The following is a 22,913-nucleotide window of genomic DNA, read 5'->3' as shown; positions in this document are numbered from 1 at the left end:
ACCACTACAAAATTGCATTTTCACACTGAGAAATTCAACTCTCAAACTCTGTAGTACCAAACAATCTTTAGTATGGAAAGCCAAATTATGGGCATCTACATATTAAATCTCGAACATCCCAAAACAAAAATACCCTTTTGAAATAACAGTCAAATGACATAAAATTTCTTTCACAAATCCAAAAAAGAAAAAATATTAAGTGATTTTGTGCCATCTCACAGGCCCTTCCAAGCTAAATATTTCAGACAAGCGACCACCATTTTGGAAAATTGCAAGTAAGGTGTTTTTGGTTATTAGAGTAATCATGCACCGTCTCTAGATTCAGAGTTTCCCATAAATAAGAACGTCCGTATTTAAACTTCAATGCCAGGCCATGGTTGAGAGTGCACATAGCCCTTCGTTAGGGCATTGAACTGGCTTTTCTTCATTTCCCAACAAAGCAGAGAAGATAAAACAGAGATTACTTGTTTGATTCGGAAACTGCAAAATCTAAAGAGGCCATGTACAAGCACAAAAATTACAAAACAAGCATTGCATTTACAGGGCAGGAAATTAAAGACCTCTACTCCTAGGGGCACCCTGTCTCCACTCTGCGCTCGGGGGGATGCCAAAAAACTGTCCTGTATTGGATTGAATACCTACATTAATAGGTTGCAGGGCGGCGCCCTGTGTGGGGAGGCCATGGGGGCCCGTAGATGGTGCACTCCATGTGCTAGGTATGACATTCATGGGCGGCTGCAGGGGTGGCAGTACTCCCAAATGAGGTTGATTTAACAGGTGCAGCGGCGGCATCGGCTGCTGGAAGCTATGAATCGGCGCTGCTGGTGTTGGTTGAGGCATTGGAGGGGGCAGGCCCTGCAGTTTTGGGGTCTGGGGTTGGGATTGGGGTTGGGGTTGGGGTTGGGTTTGGGTATGGGGTTGCCACTCTGGAATGTCGTCATCCTCATCCTCCCATGGCTGAGTTGCAACCCTAAGACCTTTTCTGTCATGAAAATTCCCTGAAGCAGCATTGGTTCCAGGCTGCCCATATTTGTGTATCAACTCCCTCATTTGCTCAACAGGTCGAGATGGGGCCTGAGGTGGGTGAAGGGGGGTTCGGCCCGGGACCTGAGAGACGTTTTGCCCATTAGATTGCATCATTGGTGGGTTAGATCCACCAGAGAACTTGAACTCAGGTAGGTCATCCTCATCCCGGGCCGTGGCAGGGCCAAACCCAGGAGGAATATCATCGTCGCCATCGTCATCATTGAGTGGTAGATTAGGATTGGTGAAAGAAGGGCCCATGTGTTGGGGAGGTCTGGATGAGAAATTGGCATTCATGTTTGTTTCTCTCTCTTGCTGTCTCCTAGAATATTGTGGCTTTCTAGAGCCATGTTTGAAGTGCGAAGATGACTTTGGTGAAATTGTTGAACTCAAGTTAGTTTTTCTCCATACAGTAACACCAATTAGGCTATTGTCAGAAGCATTCAGTGTTTCTGTGTATTGTTTTGGAAGGTGCTTGCTCAACAATTCAAGTGTCCTTGTGTGAGGGGGGCAGAAATAGAGTTCAATCCCAGGGGCAGGCTCGGCAAACCCCAGCCTCTCATCCAAGATGTATGACTCTACCACCTGCAGGACAATGCCAGTACAGCTGAGTATGAGAATAACAGTAAGCCAAGGTGAAATTAGAATACCACGAGTGGCATTAGTCACCTCAGAAAGGGCCTCGCGCTCACTCTCTGGGGATCCTTCCTTCGAAACAAACTGAATAACCTACAGATTAAAATTGATTCTGTCAGTGCTGAAAATTTTCAAAAGAAAACCATAAAACCACTGCACGTGTCACAGAGACGCAGTGTACATGTACATGCACGTCTATTTATCAATACGAAAGTAATATCCCGAACAAAAAATAGATTTCAAGTAAACCAATCAGACAGCAAATCTGGAATCCACTTGGCTGCAATATTTAATATCATTTTCCTTCACTTAAATTTTCCCACAGAAACATGAATAGAAAACAAAGGGAAAAAAAATGAGAGGTTTTCTGTAACCACAAAAATTATTAGATATGGAAACATGTTCTTGCAACTAGCATAAAGCCAATCCTGCACAAATTTTTACTGGAAGACAGGCAACAAATTGGTTTTACTTGACTAAATGCAACAATGCTACAAAAGGTAAACAGTTTAACTGCTCCTGGTTCTCTTTGATGGCAACAAACAGCCTATTATATGAAAATAATAGGCTAATGTTGTGAACCAATGAAAGCTTGTTAATTATCACAGGCATGCAGAGTTCTTACAACACAAACAGTTAGTCTAGAAATAATGAGAGAAATTTTTATTATCTACACTTGTGTGTGTGTGTGTGAGAGAGAGAGAGAGAGAGAGAGTTCTTACAACACAAACAGTTAGTCTAGAAATAATGAGAGAAATTTCTTATTATCTACATTTGTGTGTGTGTGTGTGAGAGAGAGAGAGTTCTTACAACAAAAACAGTTAGTCTAGAAATAATGAGAGAAATTTCTTTATTATCTACATTTTCTCTAACACCAAACCAGAAACACATTTTTACTAGCCTAAAGCATATGTTTTTTTAACAAGAATGAGATAAGCATACAGTGCATCAGTAATGGACAGATATAGCACTAGAGCAGGGATATAAGTTCAATTACAATGGACAGAAAAATACCATGATAGCACGACTCCGCGAATTGGGAAGCTCTTGGATGAACTTTTCAAAGGCATCAAGTCTGACTCTCCCCTTGATCTCAAGAAAGCTAGGCCACTCCTTGGTGGATGTTTTTTCACCACTGTAACAAAAATATCATTTCAGCGCAAATCAGGAATAATACACCAAGGACTCGAAAAGTATTCTTTCAAAGAAAACCAGAGCCCAATGAAAATCATAACAAAGCAGCCTAAGTATCTAAACATAAATTGTGAAACAAGAACTTGATTCTTGCATTATATAACCACCTACAAAGCGACCGCAGTATCTAAAATAAATTGCAATTAGTCAAACAAGATGCTAATTTCATATTAAAATTCTATTACGTCAAGCAATTTATATTTGAAATTTAAAAAAAAAGAAACAAGGTGTATTTTCTCACAAATGGTCATGAAGAGTACATACTTTTTGATACCTACACTCCAAAGACAGGTTTTTCTCTTAAACTACTACAAGCATCAATAAATTATGTCCACTTCCTCTCACCAAAATTTAACTCAGATTAGAAAGTTTACAGTCACTGAAACTGCAAAAAGTGAGTTTCAAAAGGCAAGTATGCAAATGATGGCATTAAATTTCATTTTTTGGAAACGCAGCAAAAACTGGAAATATGATTCGTTGCCCTTGCGCAAGCACATCTGAAACAATGAGTTGGAACAGAAATATGCACGCCAAGGGTGTAAATTCATAAACCAAAACACATAATCAAACCCATTTTATAAATTTAAGAATGAAGAGTTAAATGCAACCATACTGCACAAAGTCTAAATTCATTTTCATGAACAAAAAGCATGCTTGCTTAGACTTCTGAGTGCCTATTTATTTTCTATCAGCACCTGTGGATTGACCACGAGCCAAAATATGACTGGGTCCCTTATGTGTCTTGAGCTTATACTAAATACAGATAATATAATTTTTCAACATTTTCTGAACTGATAGTAGCAAACTTTTTGAGAACTGCTTTAAAATATTTAAAATTAAAAAAAAAAAATACTTGCATGGCTAAGAAAGTTTAGCTTTAAAAAAGAAAAAAGCACACCTTCTAAAGAAGCCATTGACTGTAGCAACAGCCGAGACATTCAGTTGAAGTAAGCCTTCCCAGAAATGTTCACCCATAGAAGCCCCACTAGGAATGAGGGTTTCTGATTGCAAATGAATTTCACTGGACTTCACATTCATATCTGAACCTGCATTAGATTCTTCCATTTTCTCAGGCTTGTCTGGAGTGGTATCAACAGGAGCATTAGAAGCTAGATCAGAAGACTTCAATTCAGAGCCAATTTCAGAATTGACCTTGTCTGAAACAGGCATTTTTTTCCCAGCATCCAGAGGTATATTTTCAAATGGTGGCTCTGAATCAAGGGACTCCATGAATTCATCCAGAGATACAATTGGAGGAAGAAATTCTGCATCTTTCAATTCATCTACCATGAGTCCTTGCATTAAATCAGTTCCCTCATTAGGAATAATTGTAATGGCAGATGAATTGTTCTGGTCTTCTAAATTACTCTTTTCACTTGTACCATTTGTTTCATCCTTTGCTCCATCAGATTTAGAAGCAGGCCGAGCTTCCTTCTCCTTTTTTTTGGCTCGCATTTGAGTAAGTGCATTTGCCCCAACGGAAACCTCCACTGAAACACTATCATCTTGTTCGACCTCTACTTGAAACTCACCCTTGTGTGTTTTCTTAACCAAACGTCTGACATCAACTTCTGTATCAAGCAAAACTACCATTTGAGCAAGCTCTTCTGCTTTTGCAATTCGCCACTGAGAAAGCTCCTTTGAAGCAAGTTCCTCTGCAGTCATAGAACATAGCCGTTTGGGGGAAATTTCACCAGCTATGACTCTTTCTCTCAGCTCTGGATTACTACGATCTTTTAAATTGAACAAAAGAGACCTACCCTTTTCTTTATACTTCTTATTTACACCTCCAAATAACTTGAAGAGTTCTGATTCAATTTCAAATGCCAAAGTTTGAGGAGACTGAACCGCTTTTCCCCTCACTTCTTCTACTACTTCCTCACCTACCAACTTCTGCTTTTGGGGGGCTTGAATTTCCTTGGGTTTTGCCATCCCTGTATCAATATCCACAGCCCAAGACAGTCCATTTCCCTGCAAAAGTTCATCTTTAGCAAAGAAGCCATCACTAAAAGAAACATCTACATCAGGCAGAGCTGTAGTAGGTTGAAAGTTTTGCACATTGCCTCTCCGTGTGTCTGTAGAATTTACAGTGTTTTCTGCGGTAATTATTTCCTGAGATACATTTTGTCCATCACTGGGCTTCTGAGAGTTATAATAATCTTTGGAAGGCAAAGTCCCCATAGGCTTTTCTGATGAATTTTCAGCAGCTTCAAGACTTCCCTGTGTTAGACCTGGAGCAATTGCAGTCTCACTCTGAGAGTCCTTTCCTAGACTTGGTGATTTATCTTGCTGAGTCTCAGTATCTTTTTCAATATTTGGTGGCTTATCTTGCTGCTGAGAAACCAAGGCAAGTGACGCAATCAGTGATTCCCTCATCTTCGACCTCACAGATTCAAATGATTCTGTTTGATTGTGGGGAGACAATCCCATTTGTGTGCCTCGACTTTTAGGAGTCATTACTTGCTGTGCCCCAGATTTACTGAGACTTGATTCCATTTGCCCTGTTTTCTTTCTTGGTGTTGCCAAATGCTGTGATCCTGGAGCATTGGGCATGAATGCCATCTGTGTGGTCCTTTTATTTGGTACAGGAAAGGACTGTAGCCCCAGTGTACCAGAAAAAGGCCTCATTTGAGCCATCCGCTTGTTAGACATTGAAAATTGTTGGGATGCAGGATTGTTGGACATTGAGTCTATTGGTGCTCTTCGTTTATTTGATCCAGGATTAGCCATAACTTCTTCCATCTGGGCATGTTGCTTAACTGGCACAGAGAACTGATGTGAACCAAAACTATCTACCTTGGCTTCAATCTGTTCCATTTGTTTGTTCATTGCAGGACTATTGGATAGGGGTAGACCCATTTGGTTGTCTGATATTGACAACTGCCGAGATGCAGAAGGATTGGCAGACAAGGAGCCCATTGGTCCCATTTGCAAGTTCGGTATTGACGTACCCAATAAGTTGGAAATGGGATCCATCTGACCCATTTGTTGAGTTGATACTGGTAACTGCTGCGACACTAGATTATTGGACATGCTGAACTAGCAGCATAAAAATATATGCAAACAGAAGGCAACGGGAAGCTGCAATGCAGTTCTTTCACCCAGTATGAGGAATGCCAAGAATTCACTCCTAAGGAGTCGCAAACCTGCATTCAAAAAAGGTAATCCATATCTGATTAAGCACTTCAAGATTACAAACTCGTGAAAACTACAGCCTAGCAATGCATGAGAGACATAAGCAACCATGCATTTTTAACTCCAAACAAGGATTACCCAGATCAATAGATCAGAGTGTAGAGACTGAACAACTAAATTAACAGGGGGTCCCTGTCAACAGGTATTTTTCTATGCACATGCACGAGAGACACAGATACACAATCCTAAAAAATGAAAAAGCGTTTAAGTGACCAACTTAACAAAAAGGTTATAAGATACGTCAACAAGACAAGAAGAATGAAGATAAAAAAATGTTAATTTATCCTAGAACATAACGCATAGCAGTTGGCGGTTGCACCAGAATCCTGTAATTAGAACATAGACGAGTTCACAATTTTCTCCACACGCACAGCAATTATTGCGCACAAACGCATGAAGAAAATAAAAGATGGGCGCAAGCACAATCTAATACACGTATCATGCAGTGGCCCAACTACAGTGCGTGGCAATATTTCTTTTATAGTAGTAGGCTTCCACTCGTTCTGAATAAGTTGGGGTAGATGTAACGAAAGACCCACATGACAGAAGTTGCTTCTTATGATAGGATCAACAGTCGTTTATAAAATGATCGCTGAAGATTTTTTTTTTTTTTTGGAAACATTTTAACTTCTTGATTTATTTAGTTTTTGCTTTTACATGTTGGTTGGGGTCAGAATTGACGACAGGGAAAGCAAAAGTGAGAAATTGGTCAATGTAAACAAGCAGTGTATTGGAGAACCAGTTTTCTTTAGATCATAGCTATTTCTTTATTTGCCCCAGAATGATTTGCTGCGACACCCAGCAGTATCTTTATGCATCCAGGGGGGGTTATTGTTACCAAGTCAGCGATTTGAGCGTGTTCAATTTCTGCAATAACTCAGCCTGCCTCCATTTTGCTATCGCTTAGAAGGTCCAAATGACTGATCCAAACTACCTCAATCATAATAAATAAATAAATAAATAAAACAGTTCCTTCATTGGATCCCTCTTTACCGAAATGAAAACGCAGATGGAGGACAGTGGGCTGAAAAATGAAGGTTAAAAAAAAAGAAAAAAAACCATTAATATTTTTTCCATCAATAGGCAGAAATAATCATTGTTTTGGTCATCATCCGGTTTGACATTTTATATGTATGCTGCAAGCCTCAGTGGGGTCTTTCACTCGTACAGATGAGCCATTATTCATTTAATTAGAGGGGGAGAGAACCATAATCATCCCCTTCACGCCCAACTTCATAGCTCCAGTTGTCTGGAAGGAAGATGGTTTGGCTCATATGTCCCCCAAGCGTTGTTTAGCTTAGTTACACATTTCACTGCGTTAAACCAATTTGCATTCGGTTGCAGGATGCCCCCTGTTCGTTTATTTTAATATGTAACTTTTTTATTCAAGAAGAAGAATTAGCAATGCAAATCTCAAACGTTGGTTTCTGGTGAAGCCAATCACTCCTTGCCACTGCTGCTGCTTCCCCGCATAGCTTCCCCAGTAGAAGCACAGGAGCTTAAGAAAGAGGAAAAGTTAGCGAACTCAGAAGTGAAAATAACATTGAGCTAAGGAAAGGAATCATCCATGGTGGCATGCGTCATTTTAAAGCAAACTGATTAAAATTAGCTCTACTCCAACCAATTTGAAATAGACAATTTTGATAAAAATATATATATACATATTGTTTGGAATAAGATTGCAATCATTTGTCTAAAAATGCCACAACCCATTTTTTTTTTTTTTTATAGAATTTGTAATTATTATATCAACCAGTCCTTTCTCACTCCTCCAAATTACAAGGATTTTCTCAATTTCCAGCATGAGCACTCGCATTTTCTTAAATCTATTTCAGGTTTACCAGCATCACACAAACTATTGCTTTTATGGAAACATAATTTATCTTTTGTAAACTACTGGATTCTGACACTACAGCCATTCCATCTGCAAAGCATTCAAAACACAAGGTGCAGCTTAAACAACTTTACACATTAAGAAACCCAACCAAACAACTGATTTTATATTTGACTTGTAATACCGGCCATTCATATATATATAACTTTCAATTCTTGCAAAAATCAAACTGCACTAGTGGATGTGTAGGGTTCTGCACATGATTTGGCCTTTTAACGTAACCAGGAAGCAATACAGCAACCAAAAAATAAATAAGAATACAGATTTTCCATTAGTATAAATCTCATAACTTATTAATGGATGACCCCAAAAAGTTTTATTTTCCCTCAATGGTTAACCCTGTGCAGTAAAGAGGAAACCCGTTCAAATGGCTCCACCTTTTTAAATTAGTGATAAACATTTAAATTTTGACATCAGCTTGAATTTCAAACGGAAGGTTGGAAGTTGCAACCCAGGAACCCACCCCTCACAACTTGCATCTGAACTAAACCTAAAATATACACAACTTCGGGAGGCCATTTGCTAAAACTGTTTTAAGTCTTTCTTCCAAATCATAACATGCTTACAGATTTCTACCTTGCACACAAACATATTCCAAATGCAAAAACCTATGATGAGCTACACCAAATGGTTCAGGTTTCAAGATCGATCGTAATTAAGCATCCATTACAAGATGAAAAGGGGAGAAATGCCATCTAATTAGTAATCTAATGGGAGCAGATGCGCAAACTTATTTGGGCATGGGATTATTAATTATGTTTTTTAAAAAAAAAATTTGATGATCACATAAGTTATATCCTCATGCTTCATTTCATGGAGGGGTCTAGGAATTATTGATTTCAGATAACTTAAAATTACTACCAGGAAGATCTCAAGAAAGTTTCCAATTTAGATACAACCAACAGAGGAAATGGAATGCAGCAGTTCAACATAAACATTAACGCAATTCCAACAAATTTGGTTGTTGATCACACACTTTTCTCTTCAAACTGTATAACAATAAATAAAATAAAACAAAGTTCAATATAACTTTAAACCTAAACCATTGGAGAATTGATTCCCATTTTCTTTCTTCAAACCCCATATAATTTTGAGTTCCGATTCCTTGCACCCTTTAAATATACCAAGATCATCACCCCTTCAACTCCCTTCACAACCAGAAACCCCCTTTCTCCCCTATTCCAAAAAAATAAAAATAAAAAGATCAGAAACAAAAAAGAAATACAGCTTCTTTACTGAGTGGGACGGGGGACCATTTGGGTACATTAAATTTTCAAGTAACCATTTTGGATCTTCCACATAATATAGGCATGACTATCTTTTCAATTTGGCCTATTTCATTTCATACAATTAGGTTAAATGAATTATCAAAGACATCTCATATACTCCAGACATTTTTGGACTCTACCAAAAAAGAAATTTTTAATGTCATAATGTAAAACAGAGTGAATAAGCAACACCAATTGAGATTACAATTTACATACTCGGAAGAGTTTTAGTTCTATAAATCTTATTACTAACCAACACCTATGCTATAATGAAATGTTCCTTTTTCCTCTGTTTAAAAATATTACATGCATTTGGGAGGCTAAAAGTTTTTGAAAAGGGGAAGATTGGGATTTCACAATCCAACAGTTCATTTGTTAAGCATAGATAAAAAAAAAAATGCCCCTAATCAATTCAGGCATGCATGCCAATAAAATTTGGAATCCTGGAGCAGATGGATCATTCATATCACCAACAATCCAAATAACTCCAAATCTCCGCCTTCTAGTGGTTTATCTCAATAAATATTAGGCTACAGGCTGACCTTCAAGTTCACAATAAAGCTCACACGAAGTCTTTGTTCAAGCAAGATTTATAAAGAAGCATTAATAAAAGGCTAACAATACATATTTCACTTGGTTATGTTGATTTTAAAACCTATGAGAAGCCTGCAATTATGTTGCAATACACCAACAAGGCAAGGTTAAAGTATCAAAGAGAAATCACAAATTCTGGAAACCTGACAAAGGTTGCCATATTGCCAACATACAAGTTAGAGAGACGCATCTTTTGGGTTTTATAATCCATGGTTTTAAAAACCTTTTTAAAATTAAAACAAAGCATGCATAAGCTACAGCAGCATTGAAATAGGCCAGTTAGGTTTAGCGTGAGCTGGGGGAGGGGGGGTGGTTTAACAAAAAGGATCACAAAATAATTGAAATGAATATATATATATATATATTAGCCACCATTGCAAACAGATCAAACTGTATTCACCTTCCTCATTACATGTTGAACTTGCTAAATTGAATATGCAAGTAGGAAGCTTTTAGATATAGGGTTTTGTGTAAGGGGTGGCCTAAGTCATTATGCCATGCCAACCCTTTCGACCCTAGAAGAAAGATGGACTTTGGAAGATGTGCATAGATAGTAGACTCGTTGATAAAATTATCATCATGTATAGTTTTCATACCTAGGCTTGACGACATGCTTGATCCAATTGGTATTCCAGTATTTGATCAATGAATGCCACCACATTACAATTAATCCAAATGATGAGTGAAAAATAAATGTTAATACCCATGATGGTTTAAGTGATAAATCATCTAATTTGTGAATTTTCTAATGCCCCAGACATTTTCTTGAGGATTATGACTCATGCCTTGGGAATTTCTAAGTTTCACCCTAACATCAAGAAGTGCACCTTTTTGCAACCTAGTGTGCTCTTTCTTGGTTTACAGATTTTGTACAGGGTATGGCCATTAACATAAAAATATTAGATCCATTAGAGTTCTTTCAGCCTAAGACTATTATGAAGTTTGAAGCTTCAAAACTTCTTTACTTTCTATAGGCAATTCATTAGGGATTTTGGCACTATTATGGCACCCCCTTACTGATTGCCTTCAAAAAATAGTTCAAAATTAATCTGCCCAAGTATAGGTGCTGGATTCATTTTCTACATAATCTCTCTCCAAAGGCTTTGGAGAGAGATTATCCATCAACTGCTTTCAAATCATACATAACTTATCAAGGACAAAGTTCGTACATATGCTATAGAGCTATGAGAGTGGACCATGTAATAAAAAAGTCAAAACTCTTTTCCACCAAAAGAATATGACACAAGACTGCCACCATTACTCTGTTTGCCTATTTGGGACGCATATTTTAAGCAGACTTACGAAACTAGGATTCATGTGTTTCTTTCAAATGCTTCTTTTATTTCTATAATATAGTAATTTTGGGGTTAATGTGTAATTATATATTTTTAATCAATGTTTTAAAAGGCGTTCATAAGGCGCGCCTTTGAAGAATTTTGAGCATAAAACGCCCTAAGGCATACCTGGAAAGGTGTAAAGCCCCAAACGCATACGCCTCAGGGGATAAGGCATACACCTCAGTGAGAAAAACTCGCCTTGTACGCCCCATTTGGAAAGGCGTACGCCTTTTGGGAGCACTTGCTTTGGAATACAAAAAATAATAAATAAATAAACGCAGCCTGATAGGAGCGGCAAAACCCCCTCTCTCTCAACGGATCTTCTTCCCTCCAAACATCCGTATCACTCCGACGATTCCTCCAACTCCTCCTCTCTCTCCAACAACTCGACGACTGCTTCCAACGATTCCTCCAAGCTTCTCGTCTCTCTCTGATGAGTCAACGTTCCCTTCCAAACTCTAATCTGCCTCCAACGACTCCTTCTGGCATATCCTCTCCCTTAGACAAACCCTTCGGAGTTGTCGTCTCTCTCGAAGCTTGCGTGTGGCTTCGAATACTCCCCCAACATCTCGTCTCTCTCCGACGAGTCGACGATCCCTTGCAACCATTGATTTGCCTCCGACAACCCCTTCCGATGTCTCATCTCTCTCTGACTACCCATTTGAACCTCTTATCTCTCTATAGCGACCCTCTGTAGCCTCTCATCTCTCTCCACAACCATCTTGTACTCTCTGCTAGTGTCTCTAAAACTGAAGGTAGCTCCAGCTAGCTTTTAGAAATTAGAATCTTGGATGATGAGACATTGTGATGCTTTAATTTGGCTTTTTATTATGGCTCATGCTTATTTTTTAACATATATTGTTCGTGTTTGTTAGTTAAAATTGGCCTATATTATATTTAAAAATAATGTTTTTATATTTTTCTCCATTATTCTAAAATTTTTCACATTTTTTACCACATATAAATTGATTTTATTTATTAATTATTTAAAAAAAAAAAAAAAACAGTCCCAAAATGCTTATGCCTTAAGGCTTACGCGTTGTCTCACAGAGGGTAAAACGCCTCCCCTTATGCCTTCGCCTTTTAAAACATTGTTTTTAATTAATTGTAAGTTGTATAAATAGAGGATAGTTGTGTTATGGACAAATATCAAACTCCTCTATTGCATAAGTTCAAGAAAAACACAAACTTACATCATCTACTTACAAAATAGTAGTTTTATTAAATTAATTTGTTAAATTTTGTCCTTTATAGTATAATTCAATGTATTTTTTCTTCTAGTGAATCCATGAGCTACACACATTACAAGAAGTCAATAATTTAGCAGTTAAGGCACATTATATGACAATGTCTCTTTAGAATCAATAAAATGTGTGATATTTAACAGTAATAATGCATTCAACAAACTATTAGAAAATATACTTTTCTTAAGAAATGTTAAAAAAAAAAAATTGTGTCTTGATTTCTAAATTACATGTTTTTCAAGAAAGCCTCTACTTTCTATCACTGTGATAGAGGCTATGCATTTTTTAGGCAACACAAGATCAACTATCCAACCAAGACCAACCGCCAACACTTATACAAGCCATGACACCAACATTGGACGAGTTTTTCCAAGGGGAAAAAAAAAATACATTAAATGCCTAATAAGTTTCCTTGGCAAATATGATAACTCAATGCATGTTTCATACACGATGCGCATGTCAACTCTTTATCATCGTGTTAAAATAAAAAATATATATATACATATTTAAAAAAATCTAATCAATGTTTTAAAAGAAAAAGGTGTAAAGCGAGGCATTTTAACCCTTAAGAGGCCCGGCACAAGACTTAAGGCATTGGGGCAAAAGTCTTTTGAGAAATTTCTTTGTAGGTAAGAATATGTAAATAAATTACCAATATTTTAAAAATAAAGAAAACATTATGTAAATCACAAATATACTGCAAACAAGAATAAATATAATTTGCAAACTACTTACTTGCCATTCAAAAATTGTTAACTCATTACATAAATCATGACAAGAGATAGCTAACAATACAAATATCACATTCTTTTAAATATATAAGATACAACTCTCAATTTAAGAGTTTTAGAAATCAGTTCATACTATGACATTCCCTTTTTATATAAATATCAAGTTAAAATTTTCTAACCAAATCTAACTTGAGAATCACATACCCAAAATGCGTAAGCCTCAACTAAAATGATAAAAAGGCGTGCCTTTTATACAAACGCATAAGCCTCAACGTACAATGCATCATCCTCTTTGGAATTTGGTATTTTAGATTGAGCTTCAAAGCATTTTAGGCATGTTTTGCCTTGAGTCAAGCCTCAATTGAGCCTTTTAAAACATTGATTCCCACTAATTAGATTCAAGAATACAGAATTTACAATAAAATGCTTCCCAAAAAAGAGAACAAAAATAATAAAAGGGATATGGAGGAGCTCTTGTGTATTATGGAATTATCAAATAGACATTTCATGTGCTCTTCATTTGCAAACTTGTTAAAAACTTTTCCAAAAAACCCTACATACTAATGCTTTAAATGATTTTAGTAAATTTTAATCAATTTAAATATAACATATAATGCACATATTGGATGTTATCCTGCTTTAGTTGCAGTTGTTAAGAAGAAGCATGCATTTGCTACTTTCCACTGCTTTATTGATTATAAGTGAAGTTTAACCTAAGAATCATTAATATAAAGAAATGTAAACAATAGAATGCATTTTTTTTCCCCAATTAGGTGTAAGAAAAACACCCAAATAAAAAAAAAATGGAAGAACTTAGAATATGAAAATAGGTAATTTTGGTGAGAGAAAGATTAGGTTTATTTGAATTCTAATTAAAAAATACCTACTAAATATCAAAGAAAATAAACCCAAAAATGATTTTTTTTATTAAAAAATTCATAAATAAAGGGAACCAACTTAAATTTGAGTTTTAAAGATTCAATAAAAGGGAAACATTTTTAAAAAAGGACTCATAAAACTATTTTAGTCATTCACAGCAGCCTGGTTGTGTTAACAACCCAAAATGGTCCATAATGGTCCATTACGTTTGTCAATTGGAGGACCCCTTGGATATCGATGTATAACAATTTCATAACCAGCCCCTATGCACCCATTTTAAAACTATGATCCAATCTACTTTTGCAAATTTTCAACACACAAGGTGTAGACAGCATTTACTACCAACACCAGAAGGCAACCATAACTTTTAAAACAGATAATTGGCCTCAAAAAGTACAAAACATCAGGAGCAGCCTTGGCATCCACTAGGAGCATTACATATCACAAAATAAAAACTGATCACATAAAAGAGCAATTATTGCAACTAGGTAAAGAGTTGTTCGATTCTGGAAGACTCTTTTCATTTTTCACTTTAAAATTTCAAATAATTACAAAAATGTTTGCCTATTTTCCAATTGTTCAAAGCTTGCATGCAAAGCTTTTGGAAACAGTTCAGTTCAGGAGGGTTTTTCTATGTTTCCTACGCAAACACTTAAAAAGAAAAGGCCAAGATGGGATTTTATAATTTTTTTTAAGGAAAAATTAGAATTAAAATTGAAACAATTTTCAGCCAACGAATAGCCCTAGGCAAAAATTCAGCCTAACATCAAGTTTATCGAAGCAAGAGCACACAAAGATGGCGAGAAGTTAAAAATAATAGCAAAACCAATAAATTAATTGAGGTAAATCAAGAATCTCAAAATAAGCCCCTCAGAAATTCCAGATGTCGATTCAATCCTAGATGATCATACCACCTAATGCATGTTTCATCTAAGTGCAAGAAGGCATAAATCAAGACATCTATATAACAAATTCCCAACTTATGAAACCAGAAAAAAAAAAAACTAACCATGCAAATAAAAATGCGTATATTACTGACTGATAAATTTTCATCTATTCACCAGATCCATACACATACAAAACCATCTAACATTTGAAGGAAAGAAAAAACAATTTTTCACACATAGACCTAATCAGACACATGCATTACAAGGAGACACTCAACGAATTAGCTTCTAATTTCAATAAATCACAGTAGCACGTATGTGAAAACGGAGCAAACCTACAGCACAGACGGCGACATCGGCGACGTTGTTAGGGAAAAACAAGGAGGTAATCAGAGAAGTCGAAAGATCGGAGATGAGTCGGCTGTGACCAGAGCCAGGGATTGAGATATTTAGTTTCTACGACCCGATAACATAAACCCTAGAAACTTAATAAGGTAGGGATGAGACTTCCAGGAGTTGCCGCATGTCCAGTGGCATGCTTCACACGTGGGAACCGATCGCGGGAGTGGGCCCCACTTTGAATTGTTCAGAAACAGAAAAAAGAACGGGTTTTACGATCAACGTGCGCCCGCCGCTAGAGGCGTCCGTTTCCGGTCACGGGGAGAAAGTGGATCTGTGGGAAGAGAGAGGGAACAAATGAGGGAGCGAGGGGAAGAGAGAGAGAGAGAGATTACCAGAGGGAAAAGTCGCCGGGGATTAAGAATCAGAGTGCCTCTGATGGCCGGAGAAGAAAGGCGTTCGCCGTCGTCTGTGTCCGTACGTCGGAGGAGGCTCGGGAAGGAAAGAAGAAGACGGGAGAGTGGACTCCTTCCGGTTTTGTTCGGGGTTGAGGAGCTAGGGTTTGTTCCGACACGGAAAAATTGAGCACGGAGCGGACTCGGGTTTGTCATATACGGGAGATCATGGGACCAAAAGTCATCCATTCACATCTGTGGAGTATGAGAACCAAACAAATTAGCAATGTTGACATTGTGGAAAATGTAAAGGCTCTGCAAATTCTGAAAATTCCATTATATATATATCCTTATATTTTACAACAACATATGTTTTTGGAAGAAAATTATGTCTTTTTAACATACTTAAGAGGGATATATGATATTTTTTAAACCTAATGAGAGGTTTATCACATTTTAACCTACTTGGAGGTCTATCAAACCCTCAGGGAAGGTCTCTTATCTTTTTATCAAATTTCAAGAATCTTGACATAATCAAGTCATATTATTTATACCACAATAACTATATTAGAGTTCTAATACCACCATAATTATACATATACCTCTAGTATCCTGATTATTTACATCCCAAAAAGTCAAAAATATATCTACATACACGTATCAGTGTCTCACCAGAACTTACCCACACAACACTAACTAATCCCGCTCCTGAACTCTCTGAGCTTGTTTCTAGTACTTCCTGAAATATTGCAATTATTAGGGTGAAACACTTCTCAGTAAGATGGAATAGATTATCATCAATGTGAAACAAATGAGTTTTTACATAAGCAAAACATAACCATTAATTTAACTTTAATTGAAAAAGACATTTATATATCATAACTCACACCTATACAATTTTAAATACATATTTTCTACTCAAACATACTTTAACTTAATAGATAATCATGTTTCCATAAATCTACATATATATACATAAAAGAATTTCCCTAATGGAACTATCATATAATATCATGCATAATCCCCCATGATTGGGTTGTGCGGCCCAAAAGCTGGATTTAGACATAGCTGGCCTACCAAACTAAGTCAAAAATGTTATGTCTATAGTACGATTGTCCACCCAATCTAGTCCGGACCCAGTGGATAACCTGCTCCTACAATTCATCACTTCAAGGGCCAATCAACTGTCATCCACCTACACTTTCCTGATAGTGTGGTTGCACTGCATATAATACTAATTATGGTACCGTGCTCTGAATTATAACTAGTCTATCAGGGTTCTGCTACCATATAATATAATTCATATAATAAAACTGTAGTATGATCTCATTTTCATAAGTCTATATAAAATCTGACATGTTCACAATTGTGTATAAAATTTGTCATATCATATCTCTATATAAAATTGTCATTTCATAACTCGGCATAAGCCGTCTGAACTCGGCATAAAGTCATCTGAACTCAACATAAAGTCGTTTGAATTCGACATGAAGCCATATGAATTGTAATTACATTACTATATAAAAATCATCATGTTTAATCATACAATAATAATTATTCTCTTGTCACACGATTTGACTAATAAATCATAATATAATAACTGCCCGAGAAAAATATATTTTACTGAAAACAAGAGTGTGATTGATTTCACCTATTTAATTTAATTCCATTATATTTCAAGAAAACCGGATATACTCTAATTCCTACTATTTAATTTAATTCTGGTATATTTTTAAAATAAAATATGTACATAAACATAATTAATTTCACATACTCAAAGTGACGACCTGCTTATTTTTCACATTTAAAAAAAAATCAATATCACAAATCCCAGCTCAGCAGATCATAATCCACCTGAACCCGTGGGTACTAGGGATAAATCAGAACACAACACGGAAGCCTGAGCAGTAGGAAACATATAATCACAATATTGTAAATACAAAACATCCATCACATTACTACAAATACTAGAGTCACTATACCACTGTATTTTAGTATATACACATCTCAAACAAAATTTAGGGACATTTCCCCCAAAAAAAATCCAACTGACCCTACCAAGGCTTATCTTTCAAAAAGGGCAGACAACAGCTCTAATTCAGTAGGGCTTTTCCTGTAATGACCTCAAAATTCATACCATTTTATAAATATAAATATATATATATATATATATCCATATCCAAACCTAAGCAGCGGAAACACATATCATGCAACCATTTACATATTTATAATGCAATACCAGAATTCTATATATATACAGACCATGGTCACATAAAAATACCCCTCCAGCATCATCTACTCAAAAATACTCAACTCTGACAAAAACTCACCCCATAACTAGGGTGATCAAACAACTTTCTATCCGCGAGCCTGATCTGCTCGCCTAACTGGCTCACCTGAAAAATGGTAAAGTAATGGGGTAAGTCGACGCTCAGTAAGTGGAAATATGCTATTACTAATGTGTGGCAACTAAGTTAAAAATACTTAAAAATAGTACTGAACTGTAATGCAATAAAACATATGTAAAACATATTTTCCTTTCACAATTTAAGATATACTGTATTGTCTGTATTTTCTACTATTCATACTGATAATATCATACTATACTCATCATATACTGTAAAACTATATACATTTACATATCTATACTTTATCCCTGGGACTCTGTACATCATGATTTGACCCCTCATGACAACGTTGTGCGGCCCGTAGGCGGGACTCCATCTGGTCGACCCTCCAAATAAGTCAATATACTCTACACTACCTCAACCCGGCCAAACTGCATCCTCTCCTAGGCGCGGGACTGGCTACTACCTCATCTAACTAGCCCCCTCTACCTAGTGTACAAGGGAGCTGCATCCTCTCCGAGCACAGTTAGACAGTACCCACACACTATCTGAGATATGTGGTTGCACTCTATCTGTATATAACAACGGTACCGTGCTCTGTAAACTGTATTTGTACTGTATCTGTCTGAAATCTTTCCACAGGGATCTAATACTATATACATATATATTCTTTTACTGTATTCGCCATGTTTCCAAAGTTACCATAATGCTATCTTTCTGTACTATAAATACTGTAATCTCTGTATACTATATCAGTAGCATCTTGATGCTACTCCTGTATCTCTGTCTATACACTCTGTTTTAATGCTCTGTATGTTATGGTAATAGGAACACGGCATACTATAACTCTGTATATACTATTCTGTATAAAGTTGTGATATATATACTGATCTGAATAGAACTGTACACATGTACACACACACACACACACACACACACACACACACACACACACACACACATATATATATATATATATCTGTATATCTAGTATAGTATGATTCATCATGAAAGCTGTATACATTTCTTCATTATATAAAAATCTACTCAGGCCACACATGTATTTAAACTCATATTCTATAAGTACTGTATAATGAACTGGTATAAATATGTGTTCATGAAATCTCTAATAGCATTATGAAAACTCCTAACATAGCATATTTCCCTTACCTTAACTTTGAAAAGCCCCTATAAAATTCTAACTCTATACCCGCTGGGTTCCTAACTCAACATCCTGAAAACATAATCCCCCAGAACAAAATATCAGTATTTTCTTACCTACAACATTTCTTATAACTGAGGGATAGACAAATATTGAATAAAATGTCTTACCTTGAGATTGGGACGAAATCTAACCCAACTTTTACAGCGATCAGCTCCGGCAAACTTGCAAAGAATCTCGTCAGGAGCGTCGTGGTAGCCTCAGATCTTCTATCCAGTGAGAAACAAGCCCGGAAACGAAGAGAGAAGTGAGAGAGAGTCGTAGAGAGAGAGAGAGAGGCGCAGATAAATGATAAAAATCTGAGTTTTTCCACTTTTATACTGCGGCCTTCGTCGACGAGACACGTCATCTCGTCGACGAATCTTTCAATAAATTCGTCAACGAGTCTCTGTATTCGTCGACGAAATTCAGGCTGCCCCATAACCCCTCTCAGTATTTTCTCGTCGACGAGGCCCTGTATTCGTCGACGAATTTCCTTATGTACTCGTTGACGAAGCCTTATATTCATCAACGAATTTTGGCAATTCCTTGAAATTATTATTATCGTTACTATCTCCAAAATGCGATGTCGTCGACGAAGTCTACTGCCTCCTTCTGTTCCTGTTTCCATTTTTACTCTCTCTTTAATATTTAAATATCAGTATTTTCTGGGTTGTTACATTTCCCGCTCTCCTATCTGGGGCTCCTGAAAAGTTTATAAAATTTAAGGATAAGACACCTCTCAGTAAGGGAAATAAACTAATACCAGTGTGTGGCAACATGAGTATTCTGTGTTCTACATATATCATACATAACATATTCTGTAACTATTTTGTCAAAATCTGGGAAAATATATATATATATATATATATATATATATATCAAATCATGGCAGAACATACTGCATTTTCATAAACATATCTCATCTCATAAAGTATAATACAAAAACATTCCTAGTAGGTTAGCTGGTTGTTGTCATGTATTACCCCCACATGACTGGGTTGTGTGGCCCGAAGGCAGGACCTGACAATGGTTGGCCGACCACTTCTAAGTCAAAAGTACAGTCTGTAAGTCTGATGGGTCTGCCTGACCTAGTCCGTACACCAAGGGCGATCACACACTTCTTAAAAAACCACATCGACCATCCAATCTCACACCACTCTATACAGTGGTATTAATACAAATATCATAATCACAAAGACAATGGACACATAGCAACGGTACCGTGCAAGTGCTAGCCTAAACCAAGCCAACCAGGTTCTGATACCATATAACATATATTGAAACTGTGATACATGGATATTTCATATCATTAATTTTCACATCAATCATATCATTTTGCATATATATACGTATATCATGAAAATCATCGGCTCATACGCTAGTATTACACATTTTATCATAACTCAGCCCGTACGCCGACAAATCATAACACAGCCCATACGCTGGCAAATCACATCATAGCACGGCCCGTACGCCAGCAAACATATCATAGCACAACTCGTACGCTGTAAAATCACATCATAGCATGGCCCGTACGCTGACAAACATATCATAGCACGGCCCGTGCGCCGGCAAACATATATAAGAATCTCGGCCCGTACGCCGTTATTTTCCCATTATTAAAATCTGTATCATAATCCCATTCCAGAAAACAGTATTTCGTACATTTTATACTCAGGTCATACTAACAGATTTTCACATATTCAACATACCATCATTTCCAACAGTATTTTTCCAAATATAAATCATATATATGTAAACATATTTACTTTCCTGAAATCAAATGCTATATATATATATATATACATTTTCTCAAAAGAATTAGCTTAATTTATCCCCTTACCTGACTACTGAGAAAGCCCCCAAAATAATCTAGTCTAACACCCGCAGGATTTCCTGACCAACACCCTGAAAATGAAAGCTCCCAATATTAAACTTCAGTATTTTCATGCGTACATCATTTCCTATAACTATCGCAAGACCAAATTTGGCTTAAAAGGTCTTACCTCAACTCAGGGATGATTTCCAACTTGCTTTCACCAACGATCCACTCCGATAGATTTCGAGAGAACTTCCCTAGGAGCATCGTCGTGGCTTCGGATTGTCGATCCGGTGTAAATTTAGCCCGAAATCGACGAGAGAGAGAGAGAGAGAGAGAGAGAGAGAGAGAGAGAGAGAGAGAGAGGAGAGAGATTACTTAATTTGAAAGTAAAAATCCAAATTTTGATATTTATAGAGCAGGGGAATCGTCGACGAGCCACGTCATTTGTCGACGAAATTCAGTCGGCTCAAACCTCTCTCGGTATTTCTTTGTTGACGAATCTCCTGTATTCGTTGACGAATTCACTTATACCCTCGTCGACGAATCCCCTGTATTCGTTGACGAAGCCCTGATGATTCCCCTTGGTTATTCCTTCCAAAGTGCAATGTTGTCGACGAAGTTGACTTCCTCCTTCTGTTACTGTCTCTATTTCCCTTCCTCTTATTATTTAAATCCCATTTTATTCGGGTTGTCACACTTAATTTAAAATATAAACACATGTACATTAATTTTGTCTATCTTGTCGAAAGACCAACATATAATCATTTGAATCATAAGTAAACTTGGTTGTAAAATTTTCAAACTCAATATAACCAAATTGTGTGCATATCACAGAGTCTCAGCTAGTATAACTTATAAAAATTTTGTTGACGTTTTGGTCAGATCCCTGTTTTGATTATGACAAATCACAGTATCTCATCTGTGTCCTTTAAGTATTTAAACAGATTTATATTTTAGTTAGCACAGATGATGATGCAATTTGGAAGCCATAAAGAGCACCTAAATGAGCATAGCTGTCACGACCTGCTCATTTTCCACACATTTTTTTTTTATAATAAAATCATTACCACACACATCTCATTTCCCAACACAGTAGGTCACACATCAGAACATACAGCAGAAGCCTACGCAGCAGAAAGTATAAAATCATATACATCTCATCATAATGTGCAATACAACATACCAGAGTACTGCAATCACTATCTCTCCGTATATACATTCCAAAAATGGAATCTAGGGACAATTCCCACAAAAACCCAACTGTCCCTATCAAAAACTTACCCTTCAAAAAAGGGCTGATAATCTACACTATGTCAACGGGGCTTTTCCCGCTCTCCTATCTGGGGCTCCTGAAAAGTTGATGAAATTTAGGGGTGAGACACCTCTCAGTAAGGGAAATAAACTAATACCAGCGTGTGGCAACATGAGTATACCGTGTTCTACATATACCATACATATCATACTTAGTACTATTTATCAAATCTGGGAAAACATATGTATATCAAAACATGGCAGAACATACTGCATTTTCATAAACGTTTCTCATCTCATATCATAATAATAATAATAATAATAATAATAATAATAATAATAATAATAATAATAACATAAAAACCATCCTGGTAGGTTAGCTGGCTGTTGTCATGTATTACCCCCATATGACTGGGTTGTGTGGCCCGAAGGCGGAACCTGACAATAGTTGACCGACCACTACCAAGTCAATAGTCTAGTCTGTAGGTCTGATGGGTCTACCTAGACTAGTCCATACACCAAGGGCGATAACAGCACACTTCTTGAAAATAACCACATCGACCATCCAATCTCACACCACTCCGTACAGCGGCGTTAACACAGATATCATGATCACAAAGACCATGGACACATAGCAACAGTACCGTGCAAGTGCTAGCCTAAACCAAGCCA

At 36.8% G+C, this 22,913-nt stretch overlaps 1 protein-coding gene across 7 annotated transcripts; it reads right to left on the bottom strand.

Annotated features, from left to right (window-relative positions):
• Positions 1-259: 259 nt before the first annotated feature.
• LOC131151907 (uncharacterized) lies at positions 260-15,891 on the bottom strand. Of its 7 annotated transcripts, none has more exons than XM_058103393.1 (5): positions 15,617-15,891; positions 3,752-7,546; positions 2,674-2,794; positions 1,693-1,752; positions 260-1,608 (listed from the first exon to the last, which is right to left on the bottom strand). In XM_058103393.1, the coding sequence occupies exons 2-5, from the start codon at positions 5,884-5,886 to the stop codon at positions 553-555; spliced, it is 3,372 nt and encodes a 1,123-aa protein (XP_057959376.1). In that variant the 5' UTR covers positions 5,887-7,546; positions 15,617-15,891; the 3' UTR covers positions 260-552. The 7 variants fall into 7 exon arrangements, with proteins under 7 accessions (XP_057959376.1, XP_057959374.1, XP_057959373.1 ...); XM_058103391.1 differs by having other exon boundaries at positions 3,752-5,999; XM_058103390.1 differs by having other exon boundaries at positions 3,752-5,999; positions 15,218-15,885.
• Between the last annotated feature and the right edge of the window lie 7,022 nt (positions 15,892-22,913).

Source organism: Malania oleifera, chromosome 3, assembly GCF_029873635.1.
Source record: "Malania oleifera isolate guangnan ecotype guangnan chromosome 3, ASM2987363v1, whole genome shotgun sequence".
NCBI classification, from domain to species: domain Eukaryota; kingdom Viridiplantae; phylum Streptophyta; class Magnoliopsida; order Santalales; family Ximeniaceae; genus Malania; species Malania oleifera.
Note: the sequence above shows the minus strand (reverse complement) of the source record. Positions and strands in the feature narration are given on the sequence as shown.

Excerpts from the sequence above, each read along its gene's own strand:
- LOC131151907 (XM_058103388.1), bottom strand. The coding sequence starts at position 5,886 with ATGTCCAATAATCTAGTGTCGCAGCAGTTACCAGTATCAACTCAACAA. Across the intron at positions 2,795-3,751 it reads GTCAATGGCTTCTTTAGAAG|TGGTGAAAAAACATCCACCA; the intron begins GTGTGCTTTTTT and ends TTTTTGTTACAG. Across the intron at positions 1,753-2,673 it reads CGCGGAGTCGTGCTATCATG|GTTATTCAGTTTGTTTCGAA; the intron begins GTATTTTTCTGT and ends TTTAATCTGTAG.